This window comes from Colletotrichum lupini, chromosome 3 (genome assembly GCF_023278565.1).
Source record: "Colletotrichum lupini chromosome 3, complete sequence".
Classification (NCBI taxonomy): Eukaryota; Fungi; Ascomycota; class Sordariomycetes; order Glomerellales; family Glomerellaceae; genus Colletotrichum; species Colletotrichum lupini.
Genome location: NC_064676.1, coordinates 2,040,243 through 2,058,226, shown reverse-complemented (window position 1 = coordinate 2,058,226; position 17,984 = coordinate 2,040,243). Strand labels below are relative to the sequence as shown.

The 17,984-nt window shown below is 53.5% G+C and overlaps 8 protein-coding genes across 8 annotated transcripts; 7 read left to right on the top strand and 1 right to left on the bottom strand.

Moving 5' to 3' along the window:
• Window positions 1-1,938: 1,938 nt before the first annotated feature.
• Window positions 1,939-4,335, top strand: CLUP02_05345 (histidyl-tRNA synthetase; the record flags this gene model as incomplete). Its single annotated transcript, XM_049284352.1, has 7 exons — window positions 1,939-2,191; window positions 2,275-2,399; window positions 2,515-2,672; window positions 2,736-3,422; window positions 3,488-3,542; window positions 3,614-3,784; window positions 3,856-4,335. 7 exons carry the CDS (start codon window positions 1,939-1,941, stop codon window positions 4,333-4,335), a joined length of 1,929 nt encoding a protein of 642 aa, XP_049141495.1.
• A 603-nt stretch (window positions 4,336-4,938) lies between these two features.
• On the top strand, window positions 4,939-5,632 carry CLUP02_05343 (uncharacterized protein; the record flags this gene model as incomplete). Its single annotated transcript, XM_049284351.1, has 2 exons — window positions 4,939-4,985; window positions 5,338-5,632. 2 exons carry the CDS (start codon window positions 4,939-4,941, stop codon window positions 5,630-5,632), a joined length of 342 nt encoding a protein of 113 aa, XP_049141494.1.
• A 462-nt stretch (window positions 5,633-6,094) lies between these two features.
• Window positions 6,095-6,415, top strand: CLUP02_05342 (uncharacterized protein; the record flags this gene model as incomplete). The annotated part of the gene is made up of 2 exons (XM_049284350.1): window positions 6,095-6,235; window positions 6,290-6,415. 2 exons carry the CDS (start codon window positions 6,095-6,097, stop codon window positions 6,413-6,415), a joined length of 267 nt encoding a protein of 88 aa, XP_049141493.1.
• A 53-nt stretch (window positions 6,416-6,468) lies between these two features.
• On the top strand, window positions 6,469-8,341 carry CLUP02_05341 (uncharacterized protein; the record flags this gene model as incomplete). Its single annotated transcript, XM_049284349.1, has 7 exons — window positions 6,469-6,686; window positions 6,760-6,992; window positions 7,048-7,105; window positions 7,173-7,239; window positions 7,395-7,803; window positions 8,054-8,181; window positions 8,249-8,341. The coding sequence occupies 7 exons, from the start codon at window positions 6,469-6,471 to the stop codon at window positions 8,339-8,341; spliced, it is 1,206 nt and encodes a 401-aa protein (XP_049141492.1).
• A 2,031-nt stretch (window positions 8,342-10,372) lies between these two features.
• Window positions 10,373-11,630, top strand: CLUP02_05340 (uncharacterized protein; the record flags this gene model as incomplete). Its single annotated transcript, XM_049284348.1, has 2 exons — window positions 10,373-10,708; window positions 10,761-11,630. 2 exons carry the CDS (start codon window positions 10,373-10,375, stop codon window positions 11,628-11,630), a joined length of 1,206 nt encoding a protein of 401 aa, XP_049141491.1.
• A 1,436-nt stretch (window positions 11,631-13,066) lies between these two features.
• Window positions 13,067-15,207, bottom strand: CLUP02_05339 (uncharacterized protein; the record flags this gene model as incomplete). Its single annotated transcript, XM_049284347.1, has 6 exons — window positions 13,067-13,459; window positions 13,514-14,110; window positions 14,172-14,379; window positions 14,436-14,487; window positions 14,637-14,985; window positions 15,184-15,207. The coding sequence occupies 6 exons, from the start codon at window positions 15,205-15,207 to the stop codon at window positions 13,067-13,069; spliced, it is 1,623 nt and encodes a 540-aa protein (XP_049141490.1).
• A 122-nt stretch (window positions 15,208-15,329) lies between these two features.
• On the top strand, window positions 15,330-15,542 carry CLUP02_05338 (uncharacterized protein; the record flags this gene model as incomplete). Its single annotated transcript, XM_049284346.1, has 1 exon — window positions 15,330-15,542. One exon carries the CDS (start codon window positions 15,330-15,332, stop codon window positions 15,540-15,542), a length of 213 nt encoding a protein of 70 aa, XP_049141489.1.
• Window positions 15,543-16,338: 796 nt separating this feature from the next.
• On the top strand, window positions 16,339-17,722 carry CLUP02_05337 (ubiquitin-conjugating enzyme; the record flags this gene model as incomplete). The annotated part of the gene is made up of 4 exons (XM_049284345.1): window positions 16,339-16,486; window positions 16,861-17,162; window positions 17,240-17,390; window positions 17,454-17,722. 4 exons carry the CDS (start codon window positions 16,339-16,341, stop codon window positions 17,720-17,722), a joined length of 870 nt encoding a protein of 289 aa, XP_049141488.1.
• Between the last annotated feature and the right edge of the window lie 262 nt (window positions 17,723-17,984).

Below are 17,984 nucleotides of genomic sequence, written 5' to 3'. Positions count from 1 at the left end.
GTAGCACGAGCCATCGTCTGCCCTACCACCAACATCCTACGAGTCTAATTGAGGTACCTGTTTGTGAGGTCCTGTTTGGGGGAAATGGAAGTGTCTAGGCAGCCTGGCTGCTTGCATTTTCTGACATGTTCAGGTGACGGAGCCAAGGCTTGCTCTCTTGCTACAAATCAAAACGGGTGGACACCACGGCAGAAGGGTCAGAAGACTTCGTGGTACTGTGACCATGTTGAACATTGGATGAACTTAGGACGATGTCGGCTGGCATTTTGGCATTTGGGTCACAAAAAACAAACCTCCCGGCTCCCGTTTCTAACGGACCGCTGGGATACCGAATACGCGGATCAATTCTTGCTGGGTCCCTATCAACCAACGAGGCCGTTCTGATTGCGAAGATCAAACCTACAGCAATAAGCGTATCCAAGTGTGTCTTCCAGTCAAGCTAGTCCGCAGCCAATGAGAGTCCGCGTCGTAAAGGGCCAAAAGGGGGTTAGCGTACCTTGTTTACGGCGCTGGGCGTTGTTCTCATCGTTTGTCAATGTCGTCCCACTTTTTAGCGCCGGGCAACTGTTTTACGATATTTACGGGCCGTGCATCTTCACACATCACCATGCCATCGAAACTTGGCCATTCGCATTTCATTTTTTCTACTTCAGCGTGGCTGACAACAGGGGCATTATCAATATGGTTAGCTTACTATCGACAGATAATTCGTTTGCGGTAACTTCCAGTAGATTGATCAATTGAACAGGTAGCGCTTTGCTTACGCCACAACCTTTCGTCATCCCAGACACTTCCTACACATATTCTTCATCTTCATACCTTTGCGGAGTTTCTGCCTGCTGCTGCCTGCCAGAAACCAAACTCCGACTGTCGGGACATTGGGTTTTCGCCAAATTTCATGGGACTGCGCTGGTACTACAGTCCGCTGAAGCTTTCTCTCACTTGTAGGTAGGGGGCTGCTCAGTGACAATCTGGCCAGTCCCTTGTCATGTCACTGCGAATTGGGTCATCATCGGATTCGGACTCTATGTAGGAACCCGACAACAGCTAGATTGTGCTTCCGCGGCACTTCTCCGCAAAACCGAAGCGACGAGAAAATATTGGTCCGGAAGACTATCTACAGTAGCTTTCTGTTTCGATCACGTGGACAGGACTAACTGCTTAAGATTCAAGATAGACTTGAAACTTGCAATATTGAGGCTTGTCGACTGTTACATCTAGTTTTAATCCCTACGTCATTCAGGTATGTTAGAGGAACTGATTCTCGTCATCATTTTATTGCCCTAACTGGGTTGCACATCCATGGCCAAATTTCACTCAATGGCCAGCCGTCAAAAGTGCTGAAGTTGCAACTTGATGGTGATCATGGCCGTGCTGCAAAAACCAACAAGACTATCAAGTTGGATCAGCACGTCTGTTGCGATAGATACCTGCCAAATACCTATACTGTTAAGATATGCATTACCTTGATCTTTCGGACAGCGAACGGTGTAACTTCGGATTGTTGCAACGTAAATCGTGGAGTAGCGCAGAGTCGACTAGATTCAGATCGTCGAAATAATTCATGGGTATTCCTGTTAAAATTTGGTATCTATCACGCGGCGCGTACCGTAGGAAATGTCGATTTGTTGCTCTCGATGACATAGCGGCACCAGTCCAGCCAGCCTCGCCGGGCAGGGATCTGTCACCTCCTACGCGGTACGTCATTGGATGGCGCAAAGGGGGTGCATCCCCGTCGAGTCACAGCCTTGCAGCCATTTTTCGACCTCACAAACCCCGTCCCTCCCCCAAAACCCGTCGCAAGTGCATACGGCCCCTCCAAAACCTGCGATTGAGTCACCTACCCAACCAAGTTTACCCGGCGCCGCTTTTTTTGTCCCTTTTGAAGTCGGTACCCCCTCCGCGCAACAAGCGCCCGAGATCTCGGAAGCCAGGTGAATGCAGATCCAGGTGAAGATTTTCTCGAGGTCCGCCCGACCGGCCTACCGACTGACTTTTCTTTCTCCAAGCCCAATTACATCCCCTCTTTTGCCTAGAACCCGCATCAGGCCCAGCAGTAGCAGCCGCGCGTTTTCCACGTCCAAGTCTTCGTCGTCGTCTCGTAACCAAAGCGATAGCCACGAACAGCAACTGCCCAACATGGCGCCGAAATCAAAGTTTGAGCTCAAGACCCCAAAGGGCACCAAGGATTGTCAGTCCATATTTACTCTTGCGACCCAAGACGGCATCGTACGACGGAATGCGCTGCGGACTAACACAATGTTTGCTTCAAAGGGTTCGGCAAGGACATGCTCATCCGCGAGAAGATCTTCTCGCAGCTGAAGGGTGTCTTCCAGAAGCACGGTGGCATGGAGCTTGATACCCCCGTTTTCGAGTTGAAGGAGATTCTGTCAGGCAAAGTACGACATATTTCCGTGTTTACCCCTCCCCCCACCTGCGAGAACCCCGCGATCCACTTGGGGCTCTCGACTCAACAACAAGATGCAGGATGCTGACCAGCACTCTTTTCTATAGTATGGCGAAGACTCGAAACTCATCTACGACCTAGCCGATCAGGGTGGTGAGATCACTTCCCTGCGATACGACTTGACCGTTCCCTTTGCGAGATGGCTCGCCATGAACAAGGACATTCAGAGCGTCAAGCGCTACCACATCTCAAAGGTCTACCGCCGGTACGATCTACGACATCATTTTCCTATAATACAGTCGACAGCTGGCTGACATACTCTTCATAGTGACCAGCCTGCCATGAACAAGGGCCGCATGCGCGAGTTCTACCAGTGCGATTTCGACATCGCCGGAACCTACGACTCCATGATCCCCGATGCCGAGATCATCAAGATCGTCGTCGAGGTCTTTGAGGGCCTGGGTTGGAACGGAAACTACACCATCAAGCTCAACCACCGCAAGATCCTCGACGGTATCTTTGAGGTCTGCGGCGTCCCCGAGGACAAGATCCGGACGATATCCTCGGCCGTCGACAAGCTCGACAAGCTCCCCTGGGCCGACGTGCGCAAGGAGATGACCGAGGAGAAGGGCTTGGACGGCGAGGTGGCCGACAGGATCGGCGAGTGGGTTGTTCAGAAGGGCAAGCAGGACCTGCTCCGGAAACTGCAGCGCGACGACAAGCTCGCCGCCAACGCCTCGATGAAGGCCGGCATGGCCGACCTCGAACTTCTCTTCACCTACCTAGAGGCCTTTGGCGCCCTCGACAGAGTGTCGTTTGACCTCTCCCTCGCCCGTGGCCTGGACTACTACACTGGCCTCATCTACGAGGTCGTGACGGAAGGTTCCGCACCGGCCGTTACCCCTGACGCAGACGGCAAGACGGCGAAGCCCAAGAAGAAGAGCAAGGGCAAGGACGACGACGACCGCTCCGACGACCCCAGCGTCGGTGTCGGCAGTGTCGCAGCCGGAGGACGGTAAGGAGAAAGAAAACTAGATTGTTCTAGGTCACAATTCTCAGGCCGCTAACAAAGGATGGCAGCTATGACAACCTCGTGGGCATGTTCTCCGGCAAGACGCAAATTCCGTGCGTTGGTGTAAGTGATCCCCCTCGCCAGAGCGCAGGAGTCAAACAAGAGATCGCGTGGGATACTGACAGGCAGTTTAGGTCTCCTTTGGTATCGAGAGAATCTTTAGCATTACCAAGGCCCGGATGCAGGCCGAGAGCGAGGCGCCGCAAAGTACGGTTGACGTCTTTGTCATGTCCTTGGGTTCCAAGGCCGGTCTGATCAAGGAGAGACTCGAGGTGTGCTCGAAGCTGTGGGACGCCGGCGTCAAGGTAAGACCCAACTTACAAGAACTCCCAGTCGATCACAAAGAAGGCACATCGCTGACACTCATTCCCTCTAGGCCGAGTTCCTCTACAAGGTCAAGCCCAAGCTGCCGCCGCAGTTCAAGGCAGCCGAGTCCAACGCAACCCCCTTCGCCATCATCCTCGGCGACGACGAGGTTCAAAAGGGCGTCGTCCGCATCAAGGAGCTGGGCCTGCCCGAGGGCCACCCCCAAAAGGACGGCGAGCTCGTCGACATGGCGTCGCTCGTGCCCGAGGTGCAGAAGCGCCTGTCGCGGAAGCACGAGCTCGACAACCTTGCTACACGGGCCGAGGGCCTGCGCGTCGTTGGCGGTATGAAGGGCGAGGACATTAAGTCCACCACGTCCACCACGGAGAAGGCCAAGGAAGAGACGGTCGTCGAGACGCCTGCTGCTGGTGCTGCTGCCGAGGCGCCTGTCGCTGCTGTCTCGGAAGGGGAGAAGCCCGCGGAGGCGGCGGCGGCGGCGGCGACGACGGAAGCTACGGAGGAGAGCAAGCCTGCAGCACCGAGCGCATAGATTACGGTGAGGTGGGGTCAAGATTTTTAGAAGCAGAAGCACAAAAAAAGCATTCGAAAATAGAAACGGCCGTCCAACTACCTACCTAGTCGGCGATGATTTGCATTCATTACCTTCAGGTATCTATCTACCACTCCAAGTCCGAATTGTGATCTTCCAGTCGACTCTTAGCTATAATGCTCGTGCAATACGGCCGAGCAGTCTTACAAGTCAAACTATCTAAACCATAAGTTATAATTTGTCTGTGGCCAGCGATTCTACCTACATAGTGATATCCCGCGATCGCACCTATATCAGGTAGCGCATAGAAGCAAGCCAGATCGACACGGTCAGAATTTAGAAACCCCCCTTCCCCGTCGAGTTTATCGTTACAGGTTGGCGTGGATCATTTCTCAAACCACCACGTGGGGGAGGAGGGGGAGAGAGAAACGACGAGTACAGAGTAGTGTAAGTAGCACAAGTAGGTAGTCAGAGCAATGACCTTCGTTCCCACCATGTTACTTCACAAAGGAAGCTCAAAACAGAACGCCCCCTGGCGGGTTGCAACGGCGGGATTGTCAGGCACCCGGCCGCACGCAAGAAAAAGCTTGGTTCCGTCGCACCATGGAGGATCTAGTGCTAAACTCAATGCGCACAGGGACTTGTACTTCGTACGTGAACTTGGGTCGGCTAGATTTAGTGTACCCAGCTATTCGTACGCTGTCTGATCAGCTCGAGAGCTCGAGGGTTCAGATGGCCTGATGTCGTAGAGCACATCTCTCCTTATAGCTCCGTCGATCATCGACAGGTGGCAGACAACCCCGGATCTCTGTACTGTCCAAGGCTAGTGTATCCATCGCGACGCAAGAGAGAGACAGAGAAGATCCGGGGTCGGTAGGGTATGGAGAGAAACCGCTCGCGACAGACTGAAGCCATTCGCAGTTGCTCGCGCTCAAATGAGGCGTAATCACACCCAAGCAGACGTCCCGTTTTCTTTCTCTTTCCGTCTCCCTGCTCTTCAAGCCGACCCGCGCGCAGGTTCCTTTACCCCTCAGCGCTGGACCTGGAGCCTGGACTCGACGATAAGCAGTCGGGTGGGGGTTTCAAGGAATCCAAGGCGCACAACCCCGCCGACATCGTGATAGGGCGAGCAGGGCTCGAGTCAAAGTTGACAGGGCCTCTGACCAGAGCCTGTCCAGAGGTGACAGGGTCAGAGAGGAACCCGGCAAAAGCTTTGCGGAACGCCGACATTGAGAAGTTGAGCGTATTTGTTGCAAACGGAAGAATGGATCGAAAGCTGCACGAATCGGTCGATTGACGGTTGGCAACTGGCACTTGTGGTGTGGTTTCCGTCCGCTACTGCAGGAGGGACCGGGCCTAGGTGCAGCACAACGTTCGTCTGAATTTTTTAAGGTATTTTGCTTCTTTGGAAGAAATTCGTGCTTGTCCGTTGTGCATGGCTGTTTCTATGTTCCATAGCCATCCCACGAGTTGTCGTTCTTGTTAGGGTATCAATCACAACAAACATGTGGCGAGTGTCGCACTTGTCAGTATTACCCGACGAGACTTACTCACCTATGTTATGCTCAAAGCTTGTTGCATTGCATTCAGCTTCAAACGAACAACACCTACACAAAACCCGTCTTCGACGAGTCTTCAAACTTGGAAGGACGAATCAGACTACTGTTTGATTTTGCGGTGAGAACCGGAAATGTGTAGGCACGGACGTCCATTGTGCAGCAGCACCACGGTTGCAACCGTGATAAGGGATTGGAGGTGCATGCCGTCTGGAGTCCTTGGAGATCTGTGCGGATGTCCACAACGTGGTGGTAATGGGAAGAGGAATTGGGGGGACCTCATAGGCGAGCGGGGGAGATGGAGATGTTTCGTTTCAGTCCCAATTTTTGATGGTTCCGAGTCCGTGAGCCTTGAGCCAGCGCTGAGGCCTCGTCCTTGGGATCAAGTTCGCTCCTAGGCACAACGACCGTCGTTCGCTGGCGTCTGGCTCGCCCCTGAAATCGCAACTACGAGGACGAGCACGAACTATCTGGATCGTATGCACCGCGTCGGATTTGTCGAGGAGGGCGACACGAGATTATAGGCGCCAAGACACCCGGGGATAGTTTCTGTCGATTTTGTATCCTTTTTACTTTCATGTGTAAGGGCTTGGGCTGGGTTGATGCGGCGAGTTTGACCCATTGTATTGCTTTTCCTCGTCCGCATCGTCCACTTCCTCTGCGTTGGCACTTCGTGTTTGCTTTTCCCTCCAAGTCCCGGTGGCGGTGGAAGAAGTTTTCTGCCACTTGTATTCCTTTCGTTCACCGTTCTTGTGGTCTGGACGGGCATCAAGGCCACCGTAAGAACAAGAAGCAGTGATGGCAACCCGGCAGCTTGACTACTCATTGGAATATTCTGCCCACTGAAAGACACTCCATGATGAAGTAGAGAAAGGGACCATGGCGCTGGCACATGTGCCCGACGTGGATATCCGTACGGAGCACCGCATATTGAGGTTACCACGTTATTGGGACCGACGGGCGGTGCTGCTGGCGGACCGCGGCAGGGCCCCAAGGGGGCATATTGCTACATGTCGGCGGAGATTCATTCGCTGGCGTGTCATATTGCATGCTTTTCTGCATTACTCGAGTGCCGGCCCCGAATAGGTGAAGGAGGCCCAAGTGCACAAGGAGTAGGAGAGAGAGATCGTAGGCTAGCTAGGTTCTTGGACCACAGTTCCCAAGGAACGGTTCGAAAGTCGAAGGTCCCATGGTGGCATGGAGAGTGTTGCAGGGTCACACCTGCGCGTTATGAACGTGGAAGTGGGTGTGATGCTGTCACTTGTCATGAACCTGGACAAGAAGAGGAGTTCCTGAGAACAGGGCCGGCCAAAACATCGCGTTGCTTGTGGACATGATGTTCAATAAGGTGCAATGAAAAGCCGTAGAGGTGAGAGGAGGTTACGAGGTTGGCGACAGGGAAGGCAGGGGGCGAAAGAAGCGTGGAAAATGACAGCAACCCAAGGAAGGGAACGACGATGGAGATCTGATGCAGGGGATGGTGCCTTCCGTGGAGCATCTTAGGAGCCCCTTGCCCTCTTTGAGACTTGCAACACTGGGTACGTGTTCGTACGGACAGGTTTGGGAGGGAAAGACCCGCTGTTCGGTTGTCGGTTCGTGGCTTCCGGTGCAGGGCAGCAGGTCGCCCAGTCACCAGTCCACCACGCCCAGGAAAGGAAGGCAGGCACGACGGGAAGTCCCTGGCTGTGCAGGTACGTCTCGACTCCCACTTTCCAATGGAAGAAGGCATGCCGCACAAGTTCCCAAACCCCAATTCCCAGATCCCAGGGTGAGGGCAATGAGGCTCCCCTCTCTTCATCTCGTCACCCCTCAAAGCCTCAAACCAATCCCAGCAAGACTCCAGCGGCAAACACGGCGGAATCGACGGCCAACCGGGGAACTGGAAATCAAATACAATTGGAAGGTCTGGAAGGTCCACGGCCTAATTAAACCGTTGGTTGATTGAGTTATCCCACGGTGGATTCGACTTTGACGGCCGTTGGTTTTCTGCTTCAAGTCTACGGATACCCGATACGCTACGAAAAGAGAAAGGCATTGCGAGCTTTTCTACCGACTCTCCTCGGGTTGCTTTCTTTTTCTTTTTCTCTTTCTTGTCCCTTTCAAGCAAGGGTTTCGTGTGTCTTCCAACCGTCTCGCATCATGCTCCACCAACAGCTGGCCAGTCGTCAAGAAGCCGCGCTATGTGCAAGAATCTTCCCTTCAAACTTGGCGTTGGGACCTCCGGTTCGTTGCTACTCAAGTGTCGAACTCTCTTGCTGACGAGACACAGACGGCGTTTCTCCAATGTGTCGTGAGCCGTGACTCGGAGTCTAGAGTCTTAATCAGCATCACCTCCCTTCGCAAATGACATCTAATAGTCGACCGGCGTGCGAATCATCTCCGTCCATCCCGTGCAATCCACAACGGGACCGCGCATCGCCCGTCTCCCCCCATCGCAATTCCAGACCTGACACTGACAGAAGCCCATCCCTGCTTCATAATCGCATCTAATTACTTATCGCGTGTAGAACACGCTACGGCGCTCTCGGGATGCAATTAATAGCCTCAGGTACGGGCACTTCTGCTTCATACGCACAAGTCCCACAAACTTCGATGGCTTCGACCGCCCCGTCTTCGTCTTGAATCTTTTCTCTCGTAGGCTCATACGGATACTTAGCGTGTCCAGTCCACGGGCTAACGGACTAGGGCGCTGCTGCGAGGTGGGAACTATTCGCACCTTGCAGATTGCACAGGGCGAGTTTCTCACAACTCTACCCGAGCAACCCAAGCCATCTCAAGCCATCCCACGCACCAAGCAACGCCTCGCAGCTCATAGCGTATCCACGCGAGGGCCGAGAGAACCATTTATGATTTGCTGAAATCTCGCCCAAAGCACACGGCTGCGCAGCACAACGCGTAGCCAGGTACGCAAACTACTATGGGCAGAGTTACATTTGTACGCAAGAGACTTGCATTGGGGTGGGGTTCAACACCATGGGCAGCACCAACGACGAGCAGGGTTAGAGGCAAGGGTCGACAGGAAAATCCACGCCGGTGCCAGGGGAACACACCACAGCGAGATGGAGCTCGATATGCAGGTCCTCGAAGGAGACGAGAAAATCTCATTGCGCAGGCCACTCACGCCTGAAGCTTGTTCCCCCTTTCTCCCTAGTCCAACGTCGATGCGCAAACACCCTGCCCAGGACCCAAACCAAACTCGAAAAGTGCTCGAGCTCTGCTCTGCCAGACGTGTGGACGGTATCCGTACGGATCCCCAATTCGAGTGCTTGAGGGGTCCCGAAATCACCTCCCCTGGATGCAATCCATGACTCCATGAGGTACTTGAACACGGCCCATCCCCCCAGGCCCAAAGGGCCTCTAGTTTTGATTTTCGAGGAATCTTTCCTGTGATCGATCCCCAGCCTCTTCCGTCGTTTCTTGTTGTGTTTCTCGCATCGTATCGGCTGCCCACCCATTCACTCACTGCCTTGGTCCATACTCCGTACCATCAGCCTCAACTGACAGTTTCCTCAAGCCGTCTTTTCTACTTGAGCTTTCCCAGCTCTCCTTCAGTGGCCACTTCGTCATTAATTCAGATACCTACGCTGGTCTCACCTTGTGTACCTTGTCTCGGTCTTGACTATTCAGCCGCCACCCTCACCACTTGGCTACCACATACAAATCCTTACTATTGGTCTTCAACTCGATCGGCGCTTCGCTGTTCCTGTCTCTTCGACCTTCAGCTCATCTCAACTCCAGCCTCAGACAGCTTGCTTCCCCGTTTTCGACAGATCACGGGAAAAGAATCGAACCATTTCCTGTACTACGTATCCGTACTACGACCTTGATCTACAACACCTCGACGACTGTTACCTGGGCACGTCATTGTTTCCCAGTTCGTCCTAATAACCTTGCAAACCCAAAGGTTCACCCGCAAGCGAATCCCGCGCCGTGGGAACATCTAGACGTCTGAAAAGCCCAACATTCCTGCCGCAACTTCTGACACAAACCCTGGACGAAGATCATTCTGGGTGCTAAGGTCAACCATCGACCTGCACGCGACCTGCACGAAAGTTCAGACGACTTGAGACTGTTCCCGAGTCCCGGTACAACGCCTGTTACGCATTTCGGGGTAACCCACTTACACCCGAATCGTTGCCTCGTGCTTTATCGGACACGTCTGGCCTCTTCAGCCCTCACTTGTCGCTCTCGTCTTTTCTGAGCCAACTCTGCATCTGCCTTGATACTTCGACTTGAGCGTAAGTCATAAGTGTCACCAACGAACACTATTGCTTGGTCCAACAACGCGCCGGCTTGCCATTGGCCCTTGGACTTCAACCCGCACTATCGACTTCACGAGTAGACTTTGGCCCTGATTTCATCCAGCCATTGGTCTCATATCGGACGAAAAGGTGGCGAGCTGAGTGAGCCGTCGTCCATCACTCAGCCAACCTAGTATCGCGAACTCTCTTCACGCGCGCAAGCACTCTAAATCTATCGCAATGGGCGGTTTAATACCTCTCCTCCTTAAGCCCGCTGCCGCCGGCTCCCGTGGCAGCGTTATTTTTCCTATCAACAGAGCACCGTCGCCCAGCGCCCCCATCACAACACCACAGCCTGTGGCAACGTCACCAACCATGGCCACCAGTTCAGTTGGACCTCCTAAGGCTCGAGTGCACAAGCGGTCTGCATCGCAGCCGGCACCGCTCCCCGTTCTGCCTTATACATCTGCTGAATGGAGCAAGGCTGTCTCTGAGGTCAAGCGTCAGTATATCAACCGCAAGTACCGACCATGCTCTTTGCGTTGTTGCGAGATCCTAGACAATATTAAGGAATCTGTAAGTCGCATTCATCTGAAGTAGCTTGGGATTGTACTGACCGAGTCAATAGGCAAACGTTGAGCCGGCTTATCTCATCTATCTTCACTTCTACGCCGCCAGCTCTTTTGACATGCTCTCCCGGCCTTTGCAATGCGCCTCGCCGTATCGGACACGGCTTCTCCAACAAGCTCGTGAACATTACACCCGAGCCTCGGAACTGAGCAAGGCGGCGGATGAGACCATGGCTCGCTCCTCACGCCCATCCTCAGCGGCGACCTCGAGTATGCATTCGCCTTCGAGCTCTACTTCGTCCCATGCATCCTCGCGGACGTGGACCAACTCAACCGCTTTCTCGTCACCCACGCCGTCCGTGTGCTCCGTCGAGGACGCCATGAACAAGCTCTCCGCGACCCAACCGCCACCAAAGAAGCGTGTCACCTTCTGCGACGTTCCTGAAGAGCCGTTCATCCGCCCTGACTCTCCCACTCTCGGCTTTGACGACTTTCTCTGTGCCCCACCACAGCCCGAACCCCCGCGCTACCTCCCGGTCCTCCAAGAGGAGCCCGAGCCTGCCGATGAGCCCGCGGAAGAGGTTGCGAAGCCAACAACGCCCGAGCCCCTGAACGAGGACTGCGATGCCTTCGACTTCCTTCAAGAGCGCTCCATTCACCGCTACTGCGGCTTGCTCTCCAGCCTACGATCGCAGATCGCAGTCCACATTTCCAACGTCGAGGAGCAGCTCGCGGCACCCCGACAAAGCGATACGGGACGCCACTCTCTCCCCGCCAGGGCAGCGACCCCGGAGCTCAGCGATGAACTCCGTAATCTTGACATCAAGGCCCGTATTGAGCGTCTGCGCCAGAACAACTGGCAAAGACGTCGCTTCGATATCGGCCGTTACGAGGCGCTTCGCGAGAGCGTTCTCGCTGAGTTGGAATGAACCGTCACTTCCAGATGATCGAACCCTCCTTTTCCTCGTATCTTGCACTTTTCCCCACCTGTTTCCAGTTTACAATGATACCACCGACCTCCGGTCTCTCTTTCTTCTACTGTACCATGCTTTGAAGCAATCTTGTCCATTTATTTCACGGCGAAACAAAAAGCATCTAGGGGGATTTCTCACCCCCCGTTCGGCAGCATCTCAGGGCAGGACGGCGCACTTGATTGGTGGTCTGTCTTTTCGGACTTCTCTCTCGATATACCTTGTACAAGCACAACAACGACTCGTTACGAACCCAAAACAATACAATTAGTAGTAGTAGTAGTAGTATTAGTAGAGAGCACAGGGGTTGAAGGAACAGCGGAGAAGTCTATCCCGGACTCACCCCCTTCTCCCCGACTTCAAGTAGCAGCAATGCCAAATAGCAAAGTTCCATCTTGATAAACATCATAGTACCTCGTTTAAAGTCTTTCATGTGCCGTGACTGATTACTAACGCTCTCTCTCCCTCTCCCTGTGTCAGGGTTTGCGTCCCCACCGAGAGTTGCGTATGAAAGACAAAACCTGAAGACCAAGAGGGCAAGGAGAGGTAGATGCAGTCAGGGGCAGGATACACGTACACGAGCCTGATGATGGCCATGTCTGACTGTGTGGTCAAGTCGATGGGTACATTTACTACCCCGAACGGCTCCTAGCATCGAAAGGGCCTTGCTTGCCCTCAATAAAGAATTTACCATTGGGTAGGACTACATCTCTCCGTGCCCATTCTAGGAAATCAAACTCGGAGAACTTGGGGAAGAAGGCCTATCGTCGAGTAGGCTATGGGGCAGTGATTTGATTGTCGTTGACCTTGAACCATTCCCGCCCATCCAGCCCAATTTGACCTGACCAACCGACCTAGGAAGGCGTCTGCTGTGCTGATGACGGAGACCGTGTTGAAGGGGATGAACTTCCTGTGTGTATGTATTTAAGTAGCAGAGCATGAATACGTCGCTTCTACCAAAGTCTAGTCTCATATCCAGAGGCTGGCGACCGAGACTTTCATTGCTCGAGACTAAGAATGGCCATTTCATAAAGCATTCAGATATTGTATGCCACGGATGCAAGATTCACCAAAGATCAAGTAGTAATGCGTAAGAAGAGATTCGAATCTGGAAGAAGTGATGGGTGTTGCTCAAAGTCATATCTGTCCCCGGCTTTTCTGTCCCCCCTCGCCCGCCCAGGCAAAGCAACAAACATATAGCGCTCATCTAGCCATGTATCTTCGGCTTGAAACGAAATGAGTGCTCAACGAAAAGCAGTAAGAACTTAAAAAAACTTCAAAGCCGCTGCTGAGCCGCGACCAGTGGCCCGTTGTATCATCCAACCCGTGTGGTATCATCTTCCTGAGTCCTGACTGACTCGCCCAGGTCACCATACAGAGACGTGCGTCACTTCTCATCCCTGAAAGCTGCGTCTTCTGTGCTCCTTCTCCGCATCCTCCTTCACCTTGAGTGTGTCCTGCTGCTGCTTCATCTCGCGGACCTTGGCAAGGACGACCTCACGGAAGATGGCGCCCTTGATGGTCTTGGAAAGGCTGCGCTTCTCGCCAGTGGCAACTTCGTGTGCGCCAACGTGCTTGGACTGGTCTGCGGCGCTGATAGCGTCGGCTGGGAAGTCTGAGTCCTCTGTGTCCTCTTCTTGTGCCTTGAGCGTCTCGATTCTGTTGGCAAGCTTGACCATCTCGATACCGCGGCGAAGACGGGCCTTGGCCATGTAGGCCTTGATCTCGGGCAGCAAGTTGTGGTCGGTGGCATTCTCTCCGCTGAGCCACGGGTGGTGGAGAGCTTCCTGTTGTCATTGTCAGTGCTTATTTGTCGACATTGGTGCAGGGCTGGTACATACTTCACTCGACCAGCGCTTGACGGGCTCTGGTTGCAGAAGATGCAAAATGAAGTCCTTTGCATCATCGCTGACATCCTTCCAGTAGCGCTCGTGGAAGACGACCTGAGCATTACTGCACTCATCGATAAGATCCTGGAGGTTCTCCGAGCGGAAAGGAGAGTAACCGCAAAGCAGAGTGTATGTGATGACACCCATGGACCACATGTCTACCGGCTTACCATGGCCCTTCTTCAACATGACCTCAGGGGCTGCGTAGCCGAAGGAACCGGCCATTGTTGTGAGGACTTCGTCTTTGCGGTCGAGCATCTTGGCGATACCGAAATCGGCCAAGACGAGATCGGACTCCATATCTCTGGTAAGGTACAGGAGGTTCTCGGGCTTCAAGTCTGATCTACTAGTTAGAAAGAAATGGGCACCCAAGTTATAATGGCAAAACTTGCCTCTGTGTACGACGTTGTTCTGGTGCAAGTAGTTGACGGCTTCGAGGACCTGCTTGATGGTTTGCGAAGCATCCTTCTCCGTGAACTTGCCCTGCTCGCAAATACGATCGAACAGCTCTCCGCCAGTAGCTAGTTCAGTGACGATGTAGTACTTGTCCTATAAGATAGTTGTCAGTTTTGACAGTCCGGGCATGGCTTCGCAGCGGAGGGTTGCTCACACGCGACTCAAACCAGTCAACGAACTTGACAATGTGAGGGTGCTTCAGACGCTGGAGCATGTCCAGCTCGTCGTAGACCATTCTCTCGTTGCCCTTCACATTCTTCTTGAGAATAATCTTGACGGCGCACTTGCCAGTAGGACCGTCAGCCTCACGGACGATACCGTAAGTTCCAGCTCCGAGAGTGCGACCGAAGCGATATTTAGCCCTGTAGAGAGGACGTCAGGATATGGTATCTAGATATTGGTCTGGAATTGTTCGTACTTCTTATCGTAGCTCTCGGGTTGGCCCTGGAGCCTGCTGAGCATATTGGAGACTATGGGCGAGCGTGCGGTCAGCATTGATTGTGGATTGGGAGCAGTAGGACTGGAGAAGTGTTGCGCGAGGTAGCATGTTCGCAATCACGGCAGAGCAGGACAACGACCTGGCAAGATCACAGAAGAGCAGTTCGATCCAAAAACTTACAACTCATTTTTGAGGCGGGGTTATCGGTCGCAGCGAGAGTTGTGTGTGTGGAATGATCGGACAGACACAGCCTTGGGGATGATGGGACCGAGAAGAGGCGGGCGTCAGCGGTGGGAGTGCAGACGACGTTTATGAGGGAGAGCTTGAGGCTGGCGTAGGTCTGGAGTAGAAAAATCGAGCAGAAAGAAGGCTCGACCCTGGACAGGACAGAGAAGCAGCGGTTGCTGATGGAGACTTCCCAGGTAGACTGGACGGGATTCGGGAGGGGGGTCGTCGGGGTGCTGGTAGCTCTTGGTGCTTGGGTTGAGGGGGAGGTGGGGTAAAGCGGGAAGTAAGAGCGTAAGAGGTACTCTTGGGATCAAGCACCTTGCAACTGTTGGTAGAATGAGAATAGGTACTTCTTGTCCCCGGGTCTGGGGGTGAATGGCTCTTGAATACATATATTCATGTGCTGCGTCTATCTGTAAAGCCTATCTGTAGGGGGCAGGTAAAGGTACCAAGGTAAAGTCACTACACAGCATACCTCCTGGAGGCAACCTAACCTAACCTTCAGGCTGTACAGCTCCAGCATGTGCACAGAAAAACGAAAAAGGCGGTTGTGGCATCACCGGGAACAAGATTCAGGGGTCACGGCAGGCTGGAGTGAGCCTTGTGGGCTGGTAAGAATTGAAAAGGATGCTCAGCCGCAGAGAAATGAGGGGCAGGCCGCAGAAGAAGAGGGAGAGCACGGACATGGCCGTGGATGAGCGACGGCATCCACGAGCACTAACGATGATGGACAAGGGTCCTGGGCGTCTTGGAGTGGACCGCCGTATCCTGAACGATCAAAACGACTGGAGCTGTGGAGGCAATGGAGGCAATGGAGGCACACATCGGAGGATGAGGGAGCCGCCGAAGTGTGGCTGAGGAGGCCACTCTTTCCACCTTGCATCTATCTGCTGGCTGCCCTGTCACCCTCGTGTGCCTATGACAGGCATTGACTTCCAGGCTCCAATCCATTGGGTTTGCTGGGTCGTAAGGCTTATCCTCCGATTCGATCTGCTTGCAACCGCATCTTCAGAGGTAGATGATCCCATATCTTCGATCTTAAGTGGACGAGGCATGCTGGGTATGGTATCCGATTAGTCGACAGCTGCAGTGTCGATGGCTCCCTCCTGTCAATATTTAGACATCCATAGATCAGAGTTGCAGTGTTGCTCAGCAAAGCCTGATCTATACTCTGCATGTATCCTCCTAGCCTGGCCCATGAAGTGTTTTCGCCAGCAGACGTCATCAATGACAATTTGGGTGTTTGAGTCTGGCGTGGTTAAACGTCGGCCCTCAAGCAGGGAAATGATTCAGACAGAAAGCAGTTTGCTGGCTAAGGTAGAGACATTTGTGACATTCCAGAAGCACATATATTTGGCAGACTCTACCGCAATATCCTCAGAAATGGCGCGTGACATATGACTGCGTCTAGACGGAAGTGCATGCTCATCTATCATTGCAGCGCCTTGCTGTCTTGATGTTGATACATATACCTACCTATTCTTGAGGGCTAAGAAGATTGATGGCAAAGAATCCAGTATAAGGTAGGTGCCCAGTTATGAGAGGCTACCTTATTGATAACAGGACTGCCTCACACAACGAATACGTACCTAAGGCAAGGTACCTGTAGGTAGGCTGTCCCTGGCCGCTCTTGCTCTTGCTCTTCAAAGATGCAATGCTTTTTGGGCTGTCACTGGCATTGAGAAAAGTGGATCCACCGGGCCTGCGACTGGGTTACAGCACGCGCATTCGCATCGGTTCAAGATGCATTGAGCCGCCGCCAATCCTCCCCCGCGGCGTCATTTGGACCTTGAAAGCCTTAGGTAAGGTGTTCCAGCTTTCCAGTATAGTACTTTAATCTGTGTACGCAGTACACAGGTACTTCATACAGTAAACAACCTATAGAGCACCTGAGTGCTACGTGCTACGTAAAGAGCTAAGTGCCACCGTACACGCCTGTAACTCGTGGACCGTCTCCAACACGCCCGCGTGTCTCAACATTGTTAAACCGACCGAACAACTGACGTTGCTGCACACTTGCCTCGTTCACTCTCATTGTTGGGCGCGTATTTGCTTTGCCGTCCTCTTTGATTTGCATCCGGCTTTCTTTAATACCCCCAGGTTTAGACCCTGGGATTTGGCTCCCGCATCGGCTGCTTCCCACATTCCTGGACACTTTGGCTGCTGTTCTCGGCAGGAACCACCAATTCGGGGGGTCCTCCTCTCTGGGCAGCCCCTCCAAGCGACCAACAAGCCCCTCAGCAAGCAGCGAGCCGCAACCCGCCTGCCTTGCCTGGGCTGCTCCTCGAGCCGCCGACTGACAACTTCTCCTTCGCTCAACTTCTCCCTTTTCCTTCGTCGAGCCACTTTCGCCTGGGCTTCATCCTCCTCCAGCCCATTCGATCGCCCTTCAAAATGGCTTCCAGCTTTGCTTCCAAGCGGCTGGCCAAAGAGTTGTCCAAGGTTCGTAACCTCACGCCCAGCTCGCTGCCTCAACCTGTCCGTCCCGCGATCGATCCATTTGCACCTTGTCGCATTGCGCGCGCTCGCCTCAGGAATCTTCCTAACTCTCACAGCTCAACTCTGGCCTGCCTCCCGGTATCGAGCTCATCTCGGCCGACAACTTCGAAGAATGGATCATGGACATCAAAGTCTTGGACGACAACCCGCTGTATAAAGACCAGGTTTACAGGCTGAAATTCAAGTTCTCCCAACAATATCCCATAGGTATGCCTCTCAGCGCATACCAGCTCCTCAGTACCTCCCCAAGTAACATAATCTGGTCTATAGAACCCCCAGAGGTCACCTTCGTCAAGACCACCGAGCGACCGATTCCCATGCACCCTCATATCTACTCCAATGGCATCATCTGTCTCGATTTGCTCGGCAGCCAAGGCTGGAGTCCCGTACAGAACGTCGAGAGCGTCTGCATGAGTATACAGAGCATGTTAACAGGCAACGAAAAGAACGAGCGGCCGGCGGGAGATGACGAGTTCGTTCGGAGCAATCGCTTGCGCCCTAGAGATATTGACTTCTACTATCACGATAACACCGTTTGAACAACACAAGACATTTGCGCGGCAGGGTTGGGTATGGCGTTGTATCGGATTTCGGCATACAGAAGGGGACCCCAGGACAAGCGGAGTGTTCGGGAGCTGGTGCTCGGCTGAGGGGGAGAAGATGAGGTGACTAAGGCGATTTTGGCCCTCGTCAGCTTTCGTGGAGCGATATCTCGAAGAGATCAGCCGGGAAAATTGTGTCACGAGCGGGATCGCATCCGTAGAGGACGGTATTGACACCCATGTTGATGTTTGGTAGGAT